Raw genomic sequence first — 27,908 nt, 5'->3', positions numbered from 1 at the left:
ATACTTCTCCCTTGCATTCTGTTGTATATATATTTCCCTTCTTCAGTGCATTTATCACCTTATAATAGTTAAGTAGATTTGCTAAAATATGACCTCCCTTTAACAAACTCATGCTCACAGAGAGAGAAACTCACAGAGAATACAGGCAGATCCTGACTTACGCAAGTGTTATGTTCTGCAAATCTTGATATCATATGAATTTTATGTATGTCAGATTTAACACAACCCAACTATTAATTACACCCTAGGTTACATCTATTGTTATTTATGTGTTATTAGCGCATTAAGAGCTATTTTAAAGGTTATTTCTATTAGTTTCATTCACAGGATGCATGCACATAATAATTACATTTTGAAATCTAATAAAGCAGAGGAATATAATACAGTACAAACAGTATAAGAAAATAGAAAGAAAATATTTTCAAAATTTAATTTGGCTGTTTGATTATATCCTTTCACAGTTAAGGTTGATGTACCTTCATATTGCATTAGTAAAAAAGTAAGGAAACCTTTTTATAATAAAGTGACAATTGAGTTTGATAAAGAAAATGGCTACTCGGTGATATTGCTAGACTTTGCAAAGGCATTTCACAGAATTCTACACATGGAACTCTGTTGCATTAATTGGGGTAAATGGGAATGAATATGAAGCTGGTGATTTGGATTAGAAAGTGGTTGAAGGACAGATATCAAAGAATGGCTAATGGAAGAGTTGAGTCCATGTTCAGGTGACTATGGTGTACCACAGGACCTGGTACTTGGTCCTCTGCTATTTAATTTGTACACCAGTTATATATGAAATGATTTGAGGGAAAATGTTCAGTTTTTTGCTGATGATGCAAAGATGGGAAGAGCAATAGTTAATGAAAATATAGAGAGATCCTGTAGGATGACTTAATAGACTAAACGTATGAGCAAAGATAAATGGCTGCCAGTTTAACTTGGAAAAATGTAAGATGATGCACTTTGAGAAGAGATTACCAGCTGTGTACTATACTGATGGAATTCACCGTAAGAAACTGATGAGGCCAGAGATCTGGAGAGACAGACAGAGAGTCAAAGATTAGAGGGCATATTGCAAAAGTGGCAAAAACAATACATCAGATTACACGGCTGTTTAAGAACACATTGAAAATCAAAGATAGGAAGGGAGGTTATTATTCCCTTTCATAAAGCTGTAATAAGGCCATATCTGGACTACAGGTGACCAGATCTGCACACAGATCTGGTCACCTGGATTCCTTGAGATGAAGAAGTGGTAGAGAGGATCAGGAGATGAGTGACAAAGATTGTGTTACTCATAGACCTATCACTCATGATAGGTCTATGGAATGCTCTCTATGAGAACAGATTGAAGTTCTAGAATTGACACTGAACACAATATATGGGTAAGGGGATTGGGTTTTTTTTGCTGGGAGAATCATTAATTGATGGAATGAGTTTCCAGAGGTATTTGTTGCTCTTTGTCAGTGAATGACTTCAAGGAGAGGTATAATAAGTATTGTGTGAATAAAGAGATCTCCCATCATGAGTCTTCTCATTTCATGGAGATAGTCATATAATAATAATAATAATAAATATAATAATATAATATATATAATAAATATAAATGTTTATATGAAATAATTTATATGAAATTATTATATAAATTATAATTATATTATAATTATAATTTATATAATTATAATAATATAAATTATTATAATTATTATAATATAATATAATAATATTAAAAATTTTTATAAATACAATAATTATAATATAATATAATAATATTATAAATTATTATAAATACAATAATTATAATAATATAAATTATTATAATTATTATAATATAATATAATAATATTATAAATTTTTATAAATACAAAAATTATAATATAATATAATAATATTATAAATTATTATAAATACAATAATTATAATAATAAATATAATAAATAATAAGTCATATAATAATAAGAATAATATTTCTTTATAATTTTCATTTTCATCTCTGGATCATTTTTAGTATGTATGATACACTTTTTTCCAGTCCTCATTGTACTCTACCACAGTGCATGCAAACAATAAAAATGATTAAAATATATGAAAACAATTACAGTCTATATTTGGTCTTAGAATGACTGTCTCCCAAAATCTTTGGCATGTTAATGCAGCCATGTTTGTTGAGGTTGGGAGAGTACTTCTTAGCAATGTAAATTCTAAAAATACTTTCACAAGGAATTATAGTGACTATATATATATAGCTATAGTGACTTCTATGCAGCAACAGATGTCTTCTTCTTCCATTTAATCCTGTGTATCCTATGTTAAGGAACATCCACAGCGGGATCTGCCAATCTGGACTTGCGAAACATATGATTGCAGATGTAATTTTTGTGTTTTTAAAGGTGGATGTTAACCAATCTACCAGGCAGTACAACGTAGACTAAACTGCAGTCTCAAGGAACTTTACAGACTCCCTGGTTGCAGGAAATGATTGGGATTATTATTATTATTATTATTATTATTATTACATGACACCTTCAAAGAGTCAAAGACTCATTAATGGATGGCACCTACTCTACAACTCCCCATCTCCACCACTTAATCCTACAGCAAACTGCAATTACTATCATCATCTACACTAACACTGTCTACTGTCCACCACTACGAGTATATTTTGTCTGTAAATTGCATGTGTTCTCAAGGTCGATTTGTCTTTATTATTATTATTATTATTATTATTAAACAAGACCTCATGGAGTCAAAGACTCATCTAGGAGGTCCTTTTATCTCACACACATCTCATCATACCGGGTCTTAAACACATTCAAACTCCTTGCAGACACCACACTCTCAGGCAAGGCATTCCAATCATTCACAACTCTGCACGAAAAAAACCTGCCTCTCACTCCCCTACTCACACCCTCTTTATACAGTTTCCAGGGATGACCTCTGGTTCTCCCCTGATCTCCCACTATTCCCTGTAGAACTTCTCCACCATCGATCCTATAGCAACCCCTTACCAACTTGTAGGTCTCTATCATATCTCCTCTCTTCCTCCTGTCCACCAGACTCTGCAAATTACATCTTCTCAATCTTTCCTCATACTCGACATTCCAGAGGTTAGAAACTACCTTAGTCACTCTCCTTTGGACCCTTTCCAACATCTCTTCATCCTTCTGAAAACCCGGTGACCAAATCTGGGCACAATAGTCCATGTGTGGCCTAATCAAAGCCTTATACAATGGAACAAGAATCTCCCTACTTCTACACGTCAGTGTCCTCATCATTCCCAGAAGTCTTTGTGTTGTCTTCACAATTTTGGCGATGTGACCCCTAAATTTTAGATCCTTATCCACTATCACTCCCAGATCTCTTATTTCCTCTACTTCCAACAATATATTCTTACCAAGCATAAATTCTGCATCCCATCTTTGTTTTCCAAATTTTAAAACCTTACATTTTGCAACATTGAACTCACATCCCCATTTGCTTGCCCAATCACTCAATTTATTCAAGTCTTCTTGCAAGGCCACAACATCTTCACTACTCTTTATGGTTCGTCCCAACTTTGCATCATCTGCAAACAACTGAATATCTCCATCCAAATCTTCGCCAATATCATTAATATACAAGTTAAATAGTAATGGCCCTAAAACAGATCCCTGAGGCACTCCACTAGTGACTTTCCTTTTCCTGGATATTGCACCCCCATACACAACTTGTTGATACCTATCAGATAGCCAGTCTCCAATCCAATGCACTAATCTAATATCCAACCCCATCTGCTCTAGTTTGACTGTCAACTTATCATGAGGCACTCTATCAAAAGCTTTTGCGAAATCCAAGTATATTACTGTGTATCCTTCTCCTCTGTCCAAGGAAGCAGTCACTTTATTGTAATAAGTAAGTAGATTACTAAAACACGACCTCCCTTTAGCAAATCCATGCTGTCCATCAAAGATTATACCATTGTTGTCAACCCAACTCTGGATTCTAGTTCTCACAAGCTTCTCCAACAACTTAACCACAACACCCGACACACAGATAGGCCTATAGTTTGATGCTTGAGTTCGATCACCTCCTTTATGAAGTGGCACAATCTTGCCCTCCTTCCACTCTTTAGGTACTTGACCAAGTGCAAGACTCGTATTAAAAAAATATGTCAAGGCAGGTGTCAACTCTCTGGCACATTCCTTCAGAATACGCGGTGATATATTATCAAGTCCCACAGCCTTATTTACATCTAGTTTACTCAACTCCCCAAACACCTCTTGCTCACTTACAGTCAGTCTCTCCTCCCCATCATCAACTGCTCTTAATCTCTCCATGAAGTCACATTCACAAGATTGAAAGATCTTTATGAACTGCTCATTAAGTATCTCCACCACACATTCTGCAACAGCTGTCTTTATACCATTTCCTCCAATCAATGTCATCCTTCCATAATCATTCTTTCTTTTGCTGGCTACATATCGAAAGAACTCCCTAGGATTCTTTTTAGCTTCATTAGCTAACTGCTGTTCATACCTCTCTTTAGCTACTCTCACCAACCAAGTCACTCTCCTTGCCTGGTCTTTGTAGAACTCATGAAATTGGTTACTTCCACTTCTCTTATGCTGCCTCCACAATGCCCTTTTTCTCTGTATTGCATGCTTAATCTCTTTATTCATCCATCTCACACCTAACTTATTTAACCTTCTCACCCGTGGTATACATTTAGACATTGCATCCACTAAATATTTTTTGAAAATCCCCCAAGCTGCATTGATCTCTTTTCCAGCTAACTCCTCATTCCATGCTACACCTGCAAGCTGTCTCCTGAGCTCTTCATAATCACCCCCCTTGTAGTTCCACATATACCCTTTTTTCACAGGGGTCCTTGCACTGCTGGCAACCACCCAAGTAATCACCTCATGGTCACTTTCACCAATTGGTGGATGATTTGATACCTCATTGATAATTACATCCTCCGATGAGATGACCAAATCCAAGACCCTTAATCCTCTTGTGCCCTCTGTTACATACTGTCTGAGGTAGTTATCCCTCAAAAACTCAAGAAACTCATTTTCTTTACTTCCAGTTGCTATCTCTTCATTCCAGTCTATATTGCCATAATTAAAATCACCCATAATGATCACCCTTTTCTTATTTGCTTGGCTTATTTGACTATACATTTCACTATCACCACCATCCACATTACCAGGTCTATAACAACATCCCACCAAGTATTTGATTCTATTCACCTCTATCTCACACCATACTGCCTCAAAACCACTGGCCCCATTTCCCCCTTGCATCTCTACCTTGTATGGACATAACTCTTTCTCTATCATCAATAGCACTTATGTGGGATGAAAAACCAGGTTTCTGAGAGAAAAAAAACCTGCTGCCTCCATATGAGATCAGGATGCTTTTGGTGTTTTAATTATTTTATAAGGTTGTAGCCATTGGTTAAAAAGTATTGTGTAGGTATCTGAGCTCAGCTTCAAGGGCTCTTTCATTCATTTGAATAAATAGCCTTGGCAGTGTTCATTTGAAAATGTCTGCAAATAGAAAGGATAATGAACCATTACATAATCATATCATCAAGGTATCTTTATAGGGGAAACAGTTGTTATTTTCGTTTTGTATTGTGAAATGTATTTTTGGATTTTGGCTGTTTTGATGTGCTAAAAATTAATCTAATGTGTCTGAGATATGAGGCCAAGTAGCAAACATCTCATGTGCATAGCATGCCCAAGTTATTGGTTTATATGTGGCTTTTGTGATTGGTGAAATTAATGAGGTTATCAGAATTCCATTGAAGAATGACTTGAAAATTTGAACTTAGATTTGTAAAGTTGATATTCTGGAAGTTTTAGTATATGTGTTTTGTAGAACTTGTCAGTAACTGTAGTCAGCAAAACTGCAAATTGAATTTATAATTGTTGAAGAAAGTCATTGATTAATATCAGAAGGAGAATAGGTGAAAGGAAACTTTATAGAACCTTTATAGAACATTAATTGCAAAGTTTTTAGAAAAGTTCCATGTACCATCACACATAATGTGCAAACAGAGAGGAAGCTGGCAACCCAGTTAAAGAAGCTTTGAGAAGATACCTTGCTGACTGGCAGTGGTGTAATCTATAATTATAATAATTTATTAGTTGAGAGGCTTACAAGTAGCAGAGAAGTTGGCTTTTATTTATTTTCTCCATTTAGAAAGAATTGAAGTAACAGTCATTGTTTAAATCAGCGGTAAAGATTTGTTGCACTTCTTAGTGGAAGACGTAGAATTCAAGCAGCGGAACACAAGAGAATAAAGAAGCAATAGAACAGGAGTCAGCTCTGGAGAACACACCCACAGAACATTTGGAGAAACCCATCAGTATTAATTAGTTATCTGGACAAGATTTTCCTGATCTCTTACTTTCAAAACTTGAAGCATTGATTGTTGCATATTTGGAATGTTTAGAGGGGATTTAACATAAATCATCAATGCAAGAATTAGAGGAAAAGTAAAAACTGGTGTTAGCTTTTCATGGATAATGGTGAAACTCAAACATCCAAATGCAAAAGAAGCAGGTGTATGATTAGACAGAAGTTATGGCCACTAGCTCTGCAGCAGATCAGAAAGCCTGACTGCCTGTTGGACATGGTGCTAATTTCATACATTTCTTTCATAATCAGTTATGGATCTTAAGTTGTTCATTTTTTTTTTTTATTTAATATAAACAAACAAGGTTGATGAATGCTGATTAGAATATCTTTAATTCTTCTCTTGAACAGCCTTGATACATTGCTTAGGGAACCAATTCTTAGATAATGTTGATAATACTGGGACAATGAAGCCTTTGATTGGAAAAGATCTGATTTCAATTCTCATCAAGATGAGAGGAATCTTTAAACACATTTTTTCATCTGAAGGATAAGATCCATCCATCATCCTGAAGGTGCATGAGCTGATCTTATGGAAGTAATAACATATTTTTCTTTCCAGACAACAAGGTTTTTTTTTATTTTTCATTGCATAGAATGAAGTCATGCATAGAACACACACACACACACACACACACACACACACACACACACACACACACACACACACACACACACACACACACACACACACACACACACACACACAGTTAATAAACAAAAACACTATTAGTAGCTAATGGATAGTATAGAGTGTAGATTATAATTAAGTAGAATAGACAGTAGGTTTGTGATATAGTTTCCGTCCTATGATGAGACCTTGGACTACATGAAATTGAAATACAATAATAATAATAACACCTCTGCAATGGTTTTGGAATGATGGGGCAATGAACTCTTTAATTTTAAAAGACTTCAGTTTAATTACCGTTGTTACAACAGGAATCTTTATTTAAAAGTTTCAGTAGAAAAAGTTCATCTATTAATTTAATACTCAACTGAAGGTGAGATATCCAATCTCATGTAGGTGTAGCTGCGTTTTTTTTATTTTTTTTATTATTATTATTATTCAGGCCTCCATGGAGTCAAAAGACTCATTGTGGGAGGTCCTTCTAAGAACATAAAGTCTGTAAAGACTCATCGAGGGGAGGTCCCCCCCTAAGAAACACAAAGTCTATCATACCACTCCTTAAACTCATTGACCATTCTCACTCTCACCACTCCATCAGGCAATGCATTCCACGGTTCAACCACCCTCCACGCAAAGAAACCACTCCTCACCCTCTTGCTCACAGTTTCCTTTCGTAACTTTCAGGGATGGCCTCTTGTCATTACTCCTTCCCACTGTTCAACCAAGTGAAAGAACTCCCCGGTGTCAACTCTGTAACCACCTCTCAACAGTCTAAAACTCTCAATCACATCACCTCTCCTTCCTCTATCGACCAAACTCTGCAGTCCACATTCCCCCAGCCAATCCTCATAACTATCCTGTACAGTCCTGAAACTATCTTTGTCATCCGTCTTTGTATCCTTTCCACAGTCAGTTTATCCCCTTCAAATCCTGGGGACCAAATCTGAGAGCAATAGTCCAAGTGTGGTCTGATCAGAAACCCACACAATGGAACGATAACCCCGCCCCCCCCATCTCTGGAGGTCAGCGTCCTTCTCATAATTGCAGCAAATCCTCTGTGTTACCTTCACCACCTTTGCAATATGTCCCCTAAACTTCAGGTTTCTATCAATCATCAACCCCAGATCTCCTGTCTCCCCCACTTCCTCCAGTATAACTCCTCCTATAGAGTATGCAGCATCCCATCGATGTTTCCCAAACCTCACAACCTTATATTTTGCTGCATTAAACCGACACCTTCCCCATTCATTTGCCCATCTATCTAGCTTACTAGCTTATTCAAATCCTCCTGCAGGGCTACCACATCTGCACCATTACTAACAATCTTTCCCGGCCTCGCATCATCTGCAAACAACTGAATATCTCCTTGCAATCCACTGGCAACGTCACTGATATAAAGGTTAAACAATATAGGTCCTAGTACCGAGCCCTGTGGGACCCCCACTTGTAACCCTCTGCCTCCTTGAAATGCTCCACCATACACAACTCTCTGATACCTATCAGACAGCCAATCCTGAATCCAGTTGACCAATCTGACATCCATACCCATGTGCTGCAACTTAAATATCAGCTTATCATGTGGCACCCTGTCAAATGCCTTCGCTAAGTCTAAGAAAATGGCAGTATATGCCTTTCCCTCATCTAATGCTCTTGTAACTTTATCATAAAAGACTAGCATATTACTAAAATGCGCCACTTCACAAATCCATGTTGACTCTAACAGATAACATTACCCTCATCTGCCCAATGCTGTATACGGTCCCTCACTACTTTCTCCAAGATCTTAACAACTACTGATGACACACAGACTGGCCTATAATTAGACACTTCCAGTCTGTTACCACCCTTATGCAATGGTTCTATCTTACCTTCCTTCCATTCCCTGGGCACCTTTGTCAAAGCCAGACTTTCATTGAAAAGCCAGGTTAAAAGCACTGTCAGTTCCCTAGCACATTCTCTCAAAACTCGTGGTGAAATACCATCTAGTCCCAAAGCTTTACTGACATCCAGAATACTCAGTATCTGAAACACACTCTCCTACTGTACCTCTAAACCTCGAACCAGTCCTATCCCTCTAGCATTAAAACTGACTCCTCTAGGATGAAATACTCCAATAAAGTGTTCATTGAACAATTCCATTATTTCCTCTGCATCAGTCACTCTGTTCCCATTTTTATCCCACGATATCATTCTTCCACAGTCATTTCTTCTCCTACTGGGCACATATCCAAAAAATTCCCTAGGATGTTCTTTGGATCTTAGGAACAGTCCCCTCTCATTTTCCAATTTCGTTTTCCTTACCACACTAGTCACTCTTCTGGCCTGTGTCTTATATTCTTCATGCGTCTTCTCTTCACCTGTCTAATTATATCTCTTCTATAGTCTCTTTTTCGCATGCAATTCCTGTTTAATATTGTTTGTCATCCACTTTACTCCAAATTGTGTCCTCTTCTTCACTCGTGGTATACAACTTACCATTGCTGCTAACAAATATTCTTTCACAATTTCCCACGCACTAATGATATCCCGGCCTTCCAATTCCTCCCTCCATGAAACTTCCCCAAGTTGATGTCTAAGACTATTATAATCAGCTGCATTATAATTCCACATAAGTTCCCATCTCTTTGATACTCCTGCATGTCTATTCATTTTCCAAGTCAAAACCATATGGTCACTCTCTCCAACTGGTGGGAGAGATGTCATCTCAGTTATTATCAACTCGTCTGATGCTATAACCAAATCCAAAACTCTTGAACCTCTTGTTCCCTCTATTACATGTTGCCTAAGACATTTGTCCCTGAAGAATTCTAGAAATTCCATTCCCCTATTGCTACATGCATCTTCCTCTCTCCAATTTATACTACTGTAGTTAAAATCTCCCATAACAATCATTCTTCTTGCACTTGCCAAACTTAGCTCTCTAAACATCTCCTGGTCCCCATCCTCTGTGCTCCTGGGTCTGTAGCAACACCCCACTTAATATCCTGTCTTGCCTACCTCTACCTCACTCTATATGCTCTCAAAATCATTTGTCTCACTTCCTTCCAAAGCCTCCACTCTTAGAGGACATAGGTCATCACTTATCATAAGCAGTACCCCACCACCACGCTTTCCCCTTCTATCCTGACGAAAAATGCTATACCCAGCGACTTCTATTCCTGTTATTATATCCCCTTCTGTCAACCACGTCTCAGTGATCCCAATAATGTTTGGCCAGGCTGATGCTGTCTGCGCCACGAATTCCTCTCCCTTATTCCGGATACTCCTGGCATTAGTATAAAGCATATAAATGCCATTGTTTCTATACCCAAGTTTTCTTCCTGCATTAGTATAAAGCATATAAATGTCATTGTTTCTATACCCAAGTTTTCTTCCAGAAAACTTTGGTTTTTATCCCACACACATGACACAGACAAATAGGCTAAAGAACATTCACAATTAACAGAAAAAAGTGGTATTATTTGATAGTAGATGGATAATAGCTTTATGTGGTGTGTAAATGTCGGATTAAGTAGTTTACTGGATGTACTGCACCTATGTTAGTCATTCCTATTCCTCTAATCAGATAGATTAATTCCCTTGACTAGAGACATATCCTAGGCTACTTTACAAGTGCATCATCGTGAAGAGTTTGACAGAGAATTTTGATGCTGCAGACTGACCAAAGTTTAGGGTTGAGGCAAAAGTTTGGATTAATTGTGATGAATGTTAAAAATACCAAGCAATTTTAAACCTGGTTTTACTCCATTTCCCAAGTAAGCAAACAGACAAACAATCAAGTTTGCACCTGCCAGTGATGCAAGTCTAGCTGATCCTGCAGGTAGTGGATAGGAATGACATCACTTGCAGGTGAACCTGACTTGTTTGTCTGTTTGCTTACTTGGGAAATGGAGTAAAACCAAGTCTAAAATTGCTTGGTATTTTTAACATATATCATACCCAAGGTAAAATACTTTCTATAATTGTGATGAAGAACATCAGTTCTTTAGACTTCTGTGCTTTAGTCTTAGTTATTGCATTCAGTCTGCCTTGACTATTAAGAAGAATTTCTACAGTATTCTTTTAAGCACCAAATTCTTTAAATGGAAAAAAAATCCTGTTCTACTCTTAAGAAATGCTAATTAATTTTTGCAATTTAGGTTCAGAGAAACTGCATTATTTTTCAAGTCAGATAGAAAATATGGAAAAAACTAAGCATGACCTTGCTAATGCTGAAAGGTTATTCGATCTTCCTATTACTCCATGGGTTGAATTAGTACAGATGCAGAAAGAAATGGAATTGCTGAGACAAGTTTATGAAATCTATTGTGAACAAAAGGTAACATATACTTCCTAAGTAACTTGATTATATATTCTACTTGATAAAAAATCATGTTATTGTTTTTAAATTATATTTTCTCTCTTTTAAGTAAATAAACATTTATGAGCGAAGCATCCTCATGGCTAAATGACTTTCATAATTAATGCAGTTGTATTCGCTATAAATTGCCCATCCTATATAGCAAAACACGTATTCTGGATTCTTATTGTACAAGAAGATAATTGACAATAACAAGCTTCTCATTTTTTCTTCTTCTTGTGTATGCCATTTTTTTCTTCTTCCAGTTTAGTATTGTAAATATACATCAGTGTAACAAATTACTATATGTTAAATACACTCAAACTTTTAGGTTTTAGTTCTAGTAAGACTCGTTATGGTTATGATAAGCTTGATATTTCCAGTGCATTTTCTGATATCTGACACAAGAAGCCTTCTTACCAAGTCGCCACTTTGTAGTCTCCCTATTGTCCTTCACTGGATTGCCAATTTCCTCTCTGGTTATTCATTGTGTGTTGCAGTGAATGATTTCCTATTATCTGTTTTTTTTTTTTTTCTTTCAGTGCTAGGGTGCCCTAGAGCTCAGTGTTTTCATCTACACACTTTTCTTCTATATCAGCACCTTTCTCACTAAATTCTAATCCCATAGTTTTCCTGATGTCAGTACATCTCACTCCTCTTCTTCATTTGAGAAACCTTGTAGTGTTCAAAACATTTCCTGGAACTGGCACAAGATCATTACATATTTAGGTTCCTCAGTCTTCCAAAAAACCTTAGTGTACATTTTCATTCAAAAACGTCAGCTCCATCCACTGCTGCATATAGCCCCCCCCCCCCCCCAATTTTCCAATTCTGTCTGTCTTTAATCAATGTCTACCATCTCATGTCAAATCTTTGATTATCTCTCCATCTTGTACCTTGGTGAATATTCCTTCTCTTTTCTTCTGTTGGATTCATTCATTGCTTTATTTTTTTCATCTTTCATTTGGCAATTTACTAATATGGCCAGCTCATCTCTATATACAGGGTGTTCGGGATAAATTTGACATATTTATAATTAATTATATTTTTCCGTAAGTTACATGTATTAACACACACTTCTCTTCATTTAAAAGTTTGGACCCTTCTTCATTCATATACAAGATGTCAGAAAGGATGGATAGCTGGAACCCACCTGAATCATGGAAGAGAATAACTTGTATCATGATGATTCGTGCCCGCCATCAAAATAAGGATATTACGACTGCTGCCCAATGCTCCCTGAATACAGTAAAAACAATCAGGCATGAACTAGAGACTTGCAATGGTGACTACGAGGATGTAGCAAGAAGAAAGATCCCTAGCAGACGATCTGATTGCGTTCGTACAGCAGAATTCCTCGCAAATCTGCAGGAACAGGTGTTGAAGAACCCTGGCATTGGAATTCGGGCTTTGTTCGTGGAGTTGCTAACTGTAGTCAAGCCCTGGATAACAAGGGTAGCCAATGGTAGGCCGTATGTATGGCAGCAGGATTCGGCCCCTTGCCACACCTCTGGGAAAAGTCAAAAATGGTTGTCTGAAAATTTCTACGACTTCACCAGTCCAAATGTTTGGCCTCCAAACTCCCCAGACCTTAACCCCATGGATTATTTTGTATGGGGCGCAGTTGAAAAAGACACCAATCGCACTTCCAGTACTACAAAAGCCCAGTTAATGGATAAAATTAAAACAGTTTTTGCGGCCCTTCCCAGGGAGACTGTAGCATCAGCTTGTTCGAGGTTCCGAAGCAGAATTGAAGCTGTGATCGATGCTAATGGTGGTTATTTTGAGTAAATCTTGTTGATAGTATTGTAATTAACTCTGCCTGTAATGTTTTTTTGTCAATTCATTAAATTTAATAGATACAAAGAAGATTTTCTTTTTCCTTACGAAACTGTCAAATTTATCCCGAACATCCTGTATATGCTTTACAACACTTCATAGTATCTTCTACTTCAGTCACCTCTCTAATTTTAGAGTTCCTTATTCTATCCCTTTTTGTTATGTGAAGCATTCTTCTCTATCTAGGGCTCTTTGGGCCACACACACACACACACACACACACACACAGAGTCTTCTTCATCATGTCTCACTTCCATAGGTAAACAAGGGAATAATACATATATTATTATTATTATTGTATGGGCACCTCCACGGAGTCAGAATACTCATCACAGGAGACCCAAACTCTCCACATATTCTATCATACCTCTCCTTAACAGACAGAGCACTTACAACTGAGCCTGGCAACCCATTTCATTCATTCACAACTCTTCAAGCAAAATTTCTACTCCTGACACCCATAATAATTACACATTTATTCAACTTCCAGGGAATGTGACTTCTTGTTCTGTCCCCCCCCTTTTTTTTTTTCTCGTATCAACCAACTTCTGCAATCCACACAATTCAGTCTGTCCTCATAGAGAACATTCCACAGACCACCCACTATCTTGGTCGCTCAGATCTCAATCCTCTCCACTGCTTCCTCATTCCCAAGAATTCCAAGAGTTCAGACCTGAACACAATAATCCAGATGTGCATGTAACATGGCCTTGTAAAGAAGAATAACAACTTTCTTATCTCTAACTTGTTGATGTGTTCTTCAATAACAAAGTAATCTTATGGGCTACCTTAGCAACCTTAACATCTCCTCTAAACTTTAACTCTCTGTCTACCACCACCCTTAAATCTCTAGCTTCATCAATTTCATGGAGTACAGTTCCATCAACATGGTGCACAGATCGTAATGTATTTATCCTAAAATTCATAACTTTACAATTCTCCACATTAAGCTGATACCCATTATCTTTTGCAAATACTGACAGCCTATTTAAATTGTCATGCAAACTCTTCACATCACCTTGATTAACTATTACTCTACCTAATTTTGTATAATCAGCAAGCAAACGAATATTTCCTTTCAGGTTATTTCCTATATCATTTATGTTATAGGAAATAACCTGAAAAACAAATTAAACAGAAGTGGTCCTATCACTTAACCTTGCAGGACCTGTTTTTACTTTGATTCTCCCCCTCCATATCTACTTTTTGATATCTGTCCACCAACCACCCTCTTATCCACATAACCAGTGTCATATCCATCGGCATTGGTTCTATGCGAAACAAAGTTCCATGTGATATTCAGTGAAATGCATTTGTGAAATCCAGAAGTATCGTCATGTAGCCATTTCCTTTTTCCTTAGAGTAATTCAGTTATTACTCTATTATAAAATGTTAATAAATTACTAAGGAATGATGTACCCTTCACAAACACCTAAAACCAGGTGACCAAATCTGAGCACAATAGTCCATGCATGGCCTAATCAAAGCCTTATACAATGTAACAAGAATCTCCCTACTTCTACAAGTTAGTATCCTCTGCATCATTCCCAGAAGCCTTTGTGTTGTCTTCACAATTTTGGCTATGTGTCCCCTAAATTTCAGATCCTTATCCACTATCATCCCAAGATCTCTTATTTCCTCCACTTTCCACAATATATTCTCACCAACCATAAATTCTGCATCCCATTTTTGTTTTCCAAATTTTAAAACCTTACATTTTGCAACATTGAACTCACATCCCCATTCCTGTGCCCAATCACTCAATTTAATCAAGTCTTCTTGTAAGGCCACAACATCTTCTTTCCTCTTCATGGTTCATCCCAACTTTGCATCATCTACAAACAACCGAACATCTCCATTCAAATCTTCACCAATATCATTAGTATACAAGTGAAACAGTAATGGCCCTAAAAGAGACTCCTGAGGCACACCACTAGTGACTTTTCGTGTCCTGGAAATCACTCCCACATACACAACTTGTTGATACCTACCAGATAGCCAGTCTCCAATCCAATGCACCAATCTAATATCCAACTCCATCTGCTCTATAACTTTACATTTATCAACTTCAATATTGTAATAAGTAAGTAGATTACTAAAACATGACCTCTCTTTAGCAAATCCATTATGTCCATCAAAGATAATACCATTGTTGTCAACCCAACTCTGGATCCTAGTTCTCACAAGCTTCTCCAACAATTTAACTACAACACCTGACACACAGATAGGCCTATAGTTTGATGCTTGAGTTCTATCACCTCCTTTATGAAGTGGCACAATCTTGCCCTCCTTCTACTCCTTAGGAACTTGTCCCAGTGCAAGACTTGTATTTAAAAAATATGTCAAAGCCGGTGTCAACTCCCTGGCACATTCTTTCAGAATACGTGGTGATATATTATCAAGTTCCACAGCCTTATTTACATCTAGTTTGCTCAACTTCCCATACACCTCTTGCCCACTTACAGTCAGTCTCTCTTCTCCATCATCAACTGCTCTCAATCTCTCCATGAAGTCACATTCACAGGATTGAAAGACTTTTATAAACTGCTCATTAAGTATCTCCACCACACATTCTGCAACAGCTGTCTTTATACCATTTTCTCCAATCAATGTCATCCTTCCATAATCATTCTTTCTCTTGCTGGTTACGTATCGAAAGAACTCCTCAGGATTCTTTTTGGCTTCATTAGTTAACTGCTGTTCATACCTTTCTTTAGCTACCCTCATCAACCAAGTCGCCCTCCTTGCCTGGTCTTTGTAGTCCTCATGAAACTGGTTATTTCCACTTCTCTTATGCTGCCTCCATAATGCCCTTTTTCTCTGTATCGCAGGCTTAATCTCTTTATTCATCCATCTGACATCTACCTTATTTAACCTTCTCGCCCTTGGAATACATTTAGACATTGCATCTACTAGATAGTTTTTGAAAATCCCCCAAACTGCATTGATCTCTTTTTGAGATAACTCCTTTTTCCATGCTATACCCACAAGCTGTCTTATGAGTTCTTCATAATCATCTCCCCCCCTTGTAGTTCCACATATACCCTTTTCTTACAGAGCTCCTCGCACTGCTGGCAACCACCCACGTAATCACCCCATGGTCACTCTCATCAATTGGTGGATGATTTGACACCTCATTTATCATTACATCCTCTGATGAGATGACCAAATCCAAGACCCTCAATCCTCGTGTGTCCTCTGTTACATAATGTCTGAGGTAGTTATCCCTCAAAAACTCAAAAAACTCATTTTCTTTACTTCCATTTGCTATATCATCATTCCGGTCTATATTGCCATAATTAAAATCGCCCATAATAATCACTCTCTTCTTATATGCTTGGCTAATTTGATGATACATTTCATAGTCACTGCTCCACATTACTTGGTCTATAACAACATCAACCAAGTATTTCATTCCATTCACCTCTATCTCACACCATACTGCCTCAAACCCTAGAACTATTTCCCTCTTGTATCTCTACTTTGTATGGACATAACTCTTTCTCTATTATCAATAGCACTCCCCCTCCCTTTTTACTCTTTCTATCCTCATGAAACACATCATACCCTTCCATCTCTATTCCTGTCAGGATGTCGTCCTCACATAACTATGTCTCACTTATTCCAACAATTTTTGGATGAACAAACTCAATTAGTGCAACCATTTCATCTTCCTTATTTCTTACACTTCTAGCATTTGTATAGAAACACAGCTCATTCCTGGATCTCTAGCTAGTTCCACTGATACCACTCATTCGATGTGATCTCTCCATGCTTGACTGGGCCATTTCCCTTTCTGCTTATTCATTTTAGAATCCTCTTCAATTCCAAATGTTTCCTCTTGATCCCAGGTCATCCCATTCCTTTCCAGTCTACACATGCTCTCACTTCCTTTTGGAGCATCCACCTTTCTTATGCTGTATACACATTGGGTTTATTTAGCTGTATGTTAAGTTCTCTGTCTCTTCCATGTGCTGACTTAGACTTGGAACCTAAAGAAGTAAGATAAGAAAAAAAAAAGATAGCTGCTTTTGAGATGTGGTGTTACAGAAGGCTGTTGAGGATATCATATACTGAAAGGCATATGAATGAATGGGTGTTAGAAAAGATCAGTAGAATTTTATGACTCCTTAAGGATATTGACAAAAAGAAGTTAAAATATTTTGGACACAATGAAATGATGGAAGGAGGGCTTCTCAAAACAGTAATAGAAAGTGAAGTTCCTGGAAAAAGAGAAAGGGCCAGACCATCAATGAGATGGATAGTGCGTGTGCACACGGGCGTGCATGTGTGTGTGTGGAGTGACTGATCTTCGGAGAGTTGAAGCCTCCAGAAAAGCATACAAGAGGACTGCATGGTGAGAACTAGTGTGGCACATCATCAAGAATCAGAGTGACCATAGAGCATCTGTGGATATGCAATGAACAGATGATGATGATTACATCTGCAAATAAAAAAAGTCTTTGATATGGTGGAGATAAGTAGATGACTTCTTTATCCTTTGAGGAGGAAGCTCAGGCAACTAAAGAAGAGATGGAAGGAGATGGTGGAGGAGGACTTGAGGATGAAGAACTTGGATGTGGTTACAGCCCAAGACAGGAGGTTGTGGAGGAGACTTATTACAAACAGCGACCCTACTTAAGTGAGACAAGCTACAGAAGAAGAAGAAGATCAATTCCTTCCACTCTAAATTAAAATTCACTTTAGAACTTGAAAATTACTACTCCTCCCAGACATTTTAATTTCAAAATGAGGGAGAAGCTTCCTTTGGAAGCTTCTCCCTCAGTGTATACCACAATCCCACTCACAAAGGTCATTAGCTACATTCATCCTCTTTGCAACATATAAACTAGGTATTATATATACACTCAATAAAGCTCCCGGTTAAGATATGTTTTTTTGACTATCATCATCATCAATCAAATTCCTGATATATACCCTCAAGAGGTATATACCAGATATGATAATACTACACAGTGTTTTTTTTTCTAGAAAAGAAGGTGCCAGTACTCACCATGAAGTTGTTATTACAGCAACTTCCACACTTTTAACATATCCTCCAATATACCCTCGTCGTTTCTAGATTGCTTCTTGCTTTTGGTAGCAACTGCAGAATGATGATCGGAGCAGTCATGAGTCCACATATTTGCTATGGTTGAACTGAGTGAGAGGAGGTCCTACTATCCTGATGAACATTAGTGCAGAAGTTGTTCATACAAGCAGAGATGACCTAGATGAAGTTACTATAAGATTCATCTCAGAGAAACCCCTTTCCCTTTCACTGGAAGATATTGCAATTGTGCCCAAAGTTTGCTTTAGAGGAAGTAGTATGTCCGGGACTTTATTTTCTTGAAGATATTCACGGAAACCATGAACTGCTTCTCTTTCATTTATGCGAAATTTGCATGCTAACTTTTTAATTTCAGCTTCACCAAATGTTAGATGCTTCCCAGAATTTTCTGGCCAATACTTGAAATCTAAAATCTTAGCACATTCAGGCAAATCAGCATCATCTGCTTCAAGCAGATGCTTTTCAACAGCGTCTTTCAGATATTTATACAAAGCATATGAACTTATTGCAGAATTGTGTCTTTCATTTTTGTGGAGCTCAATCTCTTTGAACGTCATGTTCTTCTGACTTTGAAGAGAAATACTGTAGTATGGACCAGGATTTTCAATTCTTTCTTTAAAAAGTTGAACTGGTTGAACTGTATTCTTTATCTTCATGTCTGCTTTATACAAGTCAATATTTCTCTCTTGTAAATCTAGACTTAGTTCACTAAGTTCTTGGAGAGCATCACACATAAGGCCCAAATCAAGAACAGACTTGCATGATGTTATTTTTCTTAAAAGTCCCTCATAAAGACAGTGATCTGATTTGCTTCTGCTGCTGCTGTCTTCTTTTGCCTCCAGAAAGTGATGGATGAGGGCTTCAAAGTCTTGCCACATGCAGAAACTGCAATCCAGTGAGTGCTTAAAATTCTGCCAATTTTACAAAGTTGAAGTTCTAGAGTCACTGCATATTCCTGTAGTTCCCTAGCATTCTTAGGTGAAGTATGATAAGTCACATAAAGTTTGTCCATGAAACTCTTAAAGCGATTCACTCCTCAGAAAGTGATGGATGAGGGCTTCAAAGTCTTGCCACATGCAGAAACTGCAATCCAGTGAGTGCTTAAAATTCTGCCAATTTTACAAAGTTGAAGTTCTAGAGTCACTGCATATTCCTGTAGTTCCCTAGCATTCTTAGGTGAAGTATGATAAGTCACATAAAGTTTGTCCATGAAACTCTTAAAGCGATTCACTCCTACTACATTGTTCACTGTGTCACTAACAGACAATTCAAGTTGATGGCTAGCACAATGCCAGAAAATAACACCAGGAAACTTCTCTTGCATTAGCCTCCTTACGCACACTGAACAACACAGCTGCACCATCACTATAAGTGCAGACAATAAATACTCCTTTAAATCCTCCCAGATGAATCTTTGACTCCATGAGGTCTTGGGGTAATAATAATAATAATAATAATAATAAATAATCTTCAGATAATCCTAAACACTCAAGATGACTAATTAAAGAGTTTAGAATTCCTCTGGCAATTACATCTGATAATTCAATCAAATCTAGGATGACTCCCAGGAGCCGAAAGTTCAAGAACTCTACAAACTATAACAATCAATGTTGTTTTGTTACTCACAGTTGTCGATTCATCAATAAGTAACGATATTCTGTTCTTGGAGTTCATTATATTGTCTATTAATGTTTTTCTCATTTCACTTGTGATATGGCTCGCAATGTTAATGCAAACATTTGCAGAATGAAGAATATATCCCATGTCTACACCATTAAGTTCCTGCAAATTTATTTCGTCTTGAAAGTTGTTAAATGATTAATTTCTCCTACCAACCATTGTAAGCATTTCGAAACACTTTTCCTGTTACATCTTTATTATGAGACAAAGTATTTAAGAAAACTTTCTCTAATGTTTTGTTTTTTGCTTCAGATTTTATTTTTTGGAACACTTTGTGCATTGCACACTCTCCTTATGATCGTAAATCTTTTTTCTTAATGACATTAACTGTTGTTTGCGAGATTCTCCAAAATGACTGATTTTACCATTTGCCCACCCACTGAAATTTTTGTTCCTATGTGTTTATCGACAATAAGACTTCCGACATCACGACACACTTTACAGCCCAACATAATTTTATTGACATGTAGCCACTCTCTTCTCTCGCAGAAGTTATTTTTCTGCAAAAGTGTCCAACATTCGGGCCAACCATTATCAGAATCTGCTTCCTTTTGACCATGTGGATCTTCGGTCTTGGTTTCGTGATCCTCTTCACCAAGTGTATTTTCAGTGCTAGTTTTCTGTTTTACAGGATCACAAGTAGATTCAACAATTTCTGCTTCTTCAGCCATCCTTATTTTACTCATTGGCATAAAGTAACTACTTATTTTACTCATTTTTTGAAAAATGGCTTAACTTAGATTAATTCAAAACTCACGTGAACACCTGCCTGTTGCAGAGTGAATATAGAACTGATAAACTGATATTGGAAGCAATCAGAAGTGAAGTGAACTTCCTGTTTCCATAAGTTCTGTTCATTTTACAAATTGCCTGTCTTCTAAGGCAATTTTTACTATATCAATCCACCTACATCTTGGTCTTCCTCTGGATCTTTTTCATGCCAACCTGGCAGAGAACACTAGTTTTGTTAATCTCTCCTCTCCCATTCGTTTAAGTGACCACACCACCTGATATTAGCTCTGCTAACTCATTCCTGAATGCTGACAATATCAATTTCTTTCCTAATATCCTCATTTTTAATATCATATTGCCATTGATGTCATCCGTTCATGTCCCTAATCTTTCTCAGGACTCTCATATCTGCGGTCTCTAGTCTTTGCTAAAGAGTTTTACTTCTGACCGAGCTCTTAGATCTATAAGTTAAAATTGGCTCGAATACTGTCTTGTATATAGCTAATTAAGTGTTTTGGCAAATTTCTCTCTTATTCCATATAAATTTATTCAGTTCACTTCCTACCATATCAGCTTTGTTGATTCTGTTGTCTATTTCCATATTTAGTTTACGATCTTCACTAAAAATCGTGCCTAAGTAGCTGAAATGTTCTGCTTGTTCTATAGGTTCTCCATTCACAATGCAGTTGATATTTTCAATGTTTCTGCCTATTTTCATTGTCTTTGTCGTTGTCTTTTTAATGCTGACCTTCATACCATATCTATTACAACAGTTATTCACTTTAGTCTGGAAAACTTGCAGACTTGTAGCGGATTTATTTAAAAGTATAACATCATCCGCATAAAGCAAAGCGCTGGTATTTACATCTCCAATTTTGATATAAAGTATAATACGCTTTCCTTCATAATGTGACCCATATAGATAATGAATAACAGAGGGGGATAATGTACATCCTTGTCTGACACCAGATTTAACATTAAAACACCTTCTTGTACTTCCTTCAATTCTAATTACTGACTTAAACTCAAATAAAGAATAAGTATTCTTCGATATAAAGCTCCAGTGATACTATACACCTGCATCGTTTCGAATAGCTTCTCTATTGGCACCTTGTCGTATGACTTTTCCAGATCTACAAAACTTAAATACAGATTTTTCTTATATTCCCATGATTTCTCAACTATCTGTTATAAAATGAAAATCTAATCATTGGCCTGAATCCGGCTTGTTCTTCACTAAGCTTCTCTTGAACAATCCTTCTCAACCTTTTCTCAAGTATTGGAGAGAGGATGATGCATGTACCAATAAGGGAATGTAATTTCTAGAATTCTTGAGGGAAATATGTCTTAGGCAACATGTAATAGAGGGAACAAGAGGTTCAAGAGTTTTGGATTTGGTTATAGCATCAGAAGAGTTGATCATAACTGAGATGACATCTCTCCCACCAGTTGGAGAGAGTGACCATATGGTTTTGAAAATGAATAGACATGCAGGAGTATCAAAGAGACGGGAACCTATGTGGAATTATAAGGCAGGTGATTATAATAGTCTAAGATGTCAACTTGGGGAAGTTTCATGGATGGAGGAATTGGAAGGCTTGGATATCATTAGTGCGTGGGAAATTAGGAAAGAATATTTGTTAGCAGCAATGGTAAGTTGTATACCACGAGTGAAGAAGAGGACACAATTTGGAGTAAAGTTGATGACAAACAATATTAAACAGGAATTGCATGTGAAAAGAGGCTATGGAAGAGACATAAGGAGACAGGTGAAGAGAAGGTGCATGAAGAATATAAGACACAGGCCAGAAGAGTGACTAGTGTGGTAAGGAAAACGAAACTGGAAAATGAGAGGGGATTGGTCCTAAGATCGAAAGAAAATCCTAGGGAATTTTTTGGATATGTGTCCAGTAGGAGGAGAAATGACTGTGGAAGAATTATATTGTGGGATAAAAATGGGAATAGAGTGACTGATGCAGAGGACATAGTAGAATTGTTCAATGAACACTTTATTGGAGTATTTCATCCTGGAGGAATCAGTTTTAATGCTAGAGGGATAGGGCTGGTTTGAGGTTTAGAAGTACAGGAGGAGAGTGTGTTTCAAATACTGAGTACTCTGGATGTCAGTAAAGCTGTGGGACTGGATTATATTTCACCATGAGTTTTGAGAGAATATGCTAGGGAACTGACAGTGCCTTTGACTTGGCTTTTCAATGAAAGTCTGGCTGTGGGAAAGGTGCCCATGGAATGGAAGGAAGGTAAGATAGTGCCATTGCATAAGGGTGTTAGCAGACTGAAGAGACCTCAAAAAAGGTTGAAACTAGCGTGGGTAGTGGCCCTTCCCTTAATGAATAACATTATACATATCCGCAAGGAGATGTGTTTTGTATTATGGGAGATACTGAGATAAGAGTGATGTTAGCTTGCTCCACCTTTTCAGCGAGTTGTCCAGTGTTGTACCACCTTACCCCAGTCCTGAAGATACTTTCAGGCACAAACTTTGTTTGATCATTCTTGGATAAAGGATTAAACTAGATTTATTATAGTCTAACCAAGTGAAAAATAAACTTTCAATAATAATAATAATAATAATACTTGCATATATCTTACCAGGAACACTCAGTAGAGAAATACCTCTTTAATTCTCACATTCAGTTTTATTTCCCTTTTTATATATGGGTACTGTGAGAGCTCTAATCCAGTCATCTGGAATTTATCTCTTTCTCCAGGCCTTCTGAAGAATGCAGTGCAGCTACTGAAAGACTTTTATACTTTCATACTTGAGCATTCCTAGTTGAATATCATCTACTCCTGCTTTCCACATTTCGGGTTTTTGATAGCGTTTTCTACGTCAAGTGTGGATATGTATTCTTGACTGCATGTCTAGTCAGTGTTTTTTACCACTGTGCTGTCATCACTGCTTGTTTCATTTAGCAATTTTTCGAAGTGATTACTCCATACTTCAAGAATATATTTTTCTCCTGTTTTCCTGTCTCCTTTATCATCTGTAATTCCTTTTACAGCACTCTTTCCTCGATTTCTGAGCTTCTTCAACAACCCCCAGAATATATTGCCACCTCTTGATATTTATTTTCTGTGTTCTATGTATTATCAAAGTCCTCCCATGACTTGTTTAGCTAGTTTTACACAGTATTTAGCTTTCTTACATTTGTCTCTGTATTCTCTAAGATCTGAAGCTGACTTATTTGCCAGGAACTTTTAATATGCTTTCTTCTTTTCTTTCACTGCCCTTTTCACTTCCTGTGTCCACCATGGAGTTCTGATTTTTCTATCCTTATAGACAATCTCACCACATGCCTCTCTGGCTCAATCAATCTTTTATTATTATTGTTATTATTATACTTCAGGGGTTTTATTATTATTTTTATTATTATTATTCAGCCCTCCATGAAGTCAAAAGACTCACCATGGGATGTCCTTCCTAAGAAACACAAAGTCTATCAAGACTCATCGAGGGGAGGTCCCTCCCCTAAGAAACACAAAGTCTATCATACCACTCCTTGAACTCATTGACCGTTCTCGCTCTCACCACTCCATCAGGCAATGCATTCTATTGTTCAATCACCCTTCATGCAAAGAAACCACCCCTCACCCTCTTGCTCACAATTTCCTTTCGTAACTTCCAGGGATGGCCTTTTGTCATCACTCCTTCCCACTGTTCAACCAAGCGAAAGAACTCCCCAGTGTCAACCCTGTAACCACCTCTCAACAGTTTAAAAGTCTCAATCATATCACCTCTCCTTCTTCTATCCACCAAACTCTGCAGTCCACATTCTCTCATCCGATCCTCATAACTATCATTGTACAGTCCTGAAACCAACTTTATTATCTGTCTTTGTACCCTTTCCACAGTCAATTTATCCCCTTCAAATCATGGAGACCAAATCTGAGAACAATAGTCTAAGTGTGGTCTGATCAGGGTCTTATGCAACCAAATGATAACTGTTTTATCTCTGCAGGTCAGTGTCCTTCTCATTATTGCAGCAATCCTCAGTGTTACTTTCACCACCTTTGCAATATGTCCCCTAAATTTCAGGTTTCTATCAATCATCAACCCCAGATCTCAGATCTCTTGTCTCCCCTACTTCCTCCAATATAACTCCTCCATGGAGTATGCAGTGTCAAAACCATATGGTCACTCTCTCCAACTGGTGGGAGAGATGTCATCTCAGTTATTATCAACTCTTCTGATGCTATAACCAAATCCAAAACTCTTGAACCTCTTGTTCTTTCTATTACATGTTGCCTAAGACATATGTCCCCCAAGAATTCTAGAAATTCCATTCCCTTATTGCTACATGCATCTTCCTCTCTCCAGTTCATACTACTGTATTTAAAATTTCCCATAACAATCATTCTTCTTGCACTTGCCAAACTCAACTGTCTAAATATTTCCTGGTCCCCACTCTCTGTACTCCTGGATCTGTAACAACACCCCACTAAATATCCTGTCTTGGCCACCTCTACCCCACACCATATGCTTTCAGAATCATTAGTATCACTGCCTTCCAAAGTCTCCACTCTTAGAGGACATTGGTCATCACTTATCATAAGCAGTACTCCACCAACATGCTTTCCCTTCCTATACTGCCGAATAATGCTGTACCAAGTGACTTCTATTCCTGTTATTATATCCTCTTCTGTCAACCACGTCTCAGTGATCCCAATAATGTTTGGCCAGGCTGATGCTATCTGCACCACCAATTCCTCTCCCTTATTCCGGATACTCCTAGCATTAGTATATAGCATATAAATGCTGTTGTTTCTATACCCAGCATTATCCCCTCTAGACTCCACTGGGTACATTATTACCTGATGTCGTCCCCCTTCTCCCAACTACCCATTCCCATAAGAGGCCACTCCTGCTACTATCCTCCCTGGGACACACTGACTTTTTCAGAACAGCAATCTCTCCAGATGCCTACATCCTTCCTCATTCAAATATAAGTGGTCTCTTGCATACAATTCCTCTCTGTCCTCAAACGCACTCCAAGCATCCACATATTTGAGTCCTCTCTTGTCACACATTCTAGCTATTATGTCATTCAATGTTACCACTCTTCTGCTCAGTTCGTCATTATCATACCTAGGCAATACACACACTATCTTTCCTCTCTGTGTGTTCTTTCGTACCACCTCAAGCACAAATCTCATATCTCTCGCTGCCCGATTTACACCACCACTCAAGTCATTTGTTCCCACCATCACAATCATCTCATTCACCCTTTCACCTCTCTTAACTTCCAAAGACACCCTTTCTATCGTTCCTCCTGGCGAACACTCCTCATGCATCCTATTTTGAATACCACGGATCATTGAGTCCCCATACATTATACCTCTTACCATTCCCTCTCTCTCTCCTATTATTTCCATTTTCTTCTCTACTTTCATTCCCATACCTCTCTCTCTCTCTCTCTCATTCCCTCTCTCCTACTGTTTCCATTTTCTCCTCTTCTAGCACTGCCATACCTTAATCTCCAAGGTTTGGTTCCTATTCTCAAACTCTTTTATTTTTTCTTCTATAATGTTTGTGTATTTTAGTCTACACTTCATCTGAGAGCTGCTCAACTTTTGTTCACTTTAAAACTTAGTTATATATGTTCTTGTTTTTAGTATGTTATTCAATTTTATCCTGCTCGAGACTAAATGGTGATCTCTTCCTGTTTAAAATCCTCTGTACACTCTGGTGTCCTGCACCATGGAGAAAACATCACTATCAACAATAACATAGTCAATGAGAAGAGGCAAGGAATAAGAAAAGTCCTTGCCTCTTCTCTCCATGTGACTTTGTGCATATTTTTATGTTGGATCATGGTGTTAGTAATAACTAGTCCATGTCCTAGGAAAAAATCCAACAGGTATTTGCCATTATTATTAGCTTTGCTCTTTTCTCCAAATTTTCCCAGTTATTTTTGTATGTCTGACAATAATTTCCTACTCTGCTATTTAGATTCCCAACAAGGACCAACTTTTCATTTTTCATTGTGTCAGTTTCTTTCTCTAAAGCCTCAAAAAATTCCTTCACTTCTACCTTAGTAGAACCTTCTGTGGGACTATAGACACAAATAAGTCTCATTGTCCAGTTCTGATATTTGCCCCCATCACTCTACTTTAGACTTCCTGCCATTCAAGAAGATTAGCCTCGTATTTAGTATTGAACACTTTGGTACTTCTTCTTTTCCTTGATTGTCATTGCCTGAATATACCATTTTGTATTTATTGCTCAGAAAGATCTCAGCAGTTTTTGCCTTTTTTTGTTTTTGTCACCCCTATTATGTCGATCTGGTACTTATCCAATTCCTCAGCTAGCTCCATTTCTTTGCCATTCAGGCTTCTTATGTTGATAGTACCGATCTTGAACTCTGATGATGCTGAGTTGGGATGGGTTTAGGATTTGTTCTAGTTGCCGACTTTTCAGTGTTTGCCCTTGTTCCCTGGCGAAAACAATGGGGGCCTTGTTTAACTTGGTGACGGCATGAAATTCTGCCATTTACCATCATTTTTTATTTTGGTTTAAGCCAATAAGAATACAGTTTGGTTGGTTAAATTCCAAACTGCCAGCCTATCCTTGTTCGTTCAGTATCCAGGTAGATACCTAACAGGGTGCACCATGAGAAGTTGAAAATTGGATATTAGGTCAGAAGTCCTGATTGGTTCTCCGCATTCATTTAAAGGCTATGTGGAGGGCTCCTCCTAGTTATAAATTACTACCCCTCCCAGACGTTTTAATTTCAAAATGAGGGAGAAGCTTCCAAAGGAAGCTTCTCCCTCAGCGTATACCACAATCCCACTCACAAAGGTCATTAACTACATTCATACTCCTTGCAACATATATCACAAAAACTAGGTATTATATATATACACTCCAGAAAGCTCTCGGTTCAGATATGTTTTTTTGAGTAATTGTAATTGTAAATATGTGTGTGTTTATGGGTAAGATTTTGTGGTGGAAGTTGTGTGCCTGCAGTGTTTGTAGTGGGTGCACTTGCTGTTTAAGTTTGTTTACAAAATCGTTAAAATCAGAGCAGAGTACAGTAACCAGTGAAGGAAAAATTGTAGTAGCTTTGTCTTTGTCATTACAAGAATGTAATTTTGATTTTAGTCATTTTTAGAAATATGAGGTGTATAATAAATTTAGTTTAATCCTTTTTCCAAGTGTAAGCAAACAAAGTTTGCACCTGAAAATA

General features: G+C 37.5%; 1 protein-coding gene across 1 annotated transcript in view; it reads left to right on the top strand.

The window, feature by feature from the left end:
- The window catches only part of Dhc98D (Dynein heavy chain at 89D), a 1,285,966-nt gene that overhangs the window by 301,210 nt on the left and 956,848 nt on the right, over positions 1 to 27,908 (top strand). The window contains exon 19 of the mRNA XM_090406627.1: positions 11,179 to 11,357. Coding sequence (XP_090262753.1) covers positions 11,179 to 11,357 — 179 coding nt within the window. The remainder of the gene's footprint in view (positions 1 to 11,178; positions 11,358 to 27,908) is intronic.

This window comes from Typopeltis vanoorti, chromosome 16 (genome assembly GCF_054136105.1).
Source record: "Typopeltis vanoorti isolate ZY-2024b chromosome 16, IOZ_Tvanoo_1.0, whole genome shotgun sequence".
In the NCBI taxonomy this organism is placed as follows: domain Eukaryota; kingdom Metazoa; phylum Arthropoda; class Arachnida; order Uropygi; family Thelyphonidae; genus Typopeltis; species Typopeltis vanoorti.
Note: the sequence above shows the minus strand (reverse complement) of the source record. Positions and strands in the feature narration are given on the sequence as shown.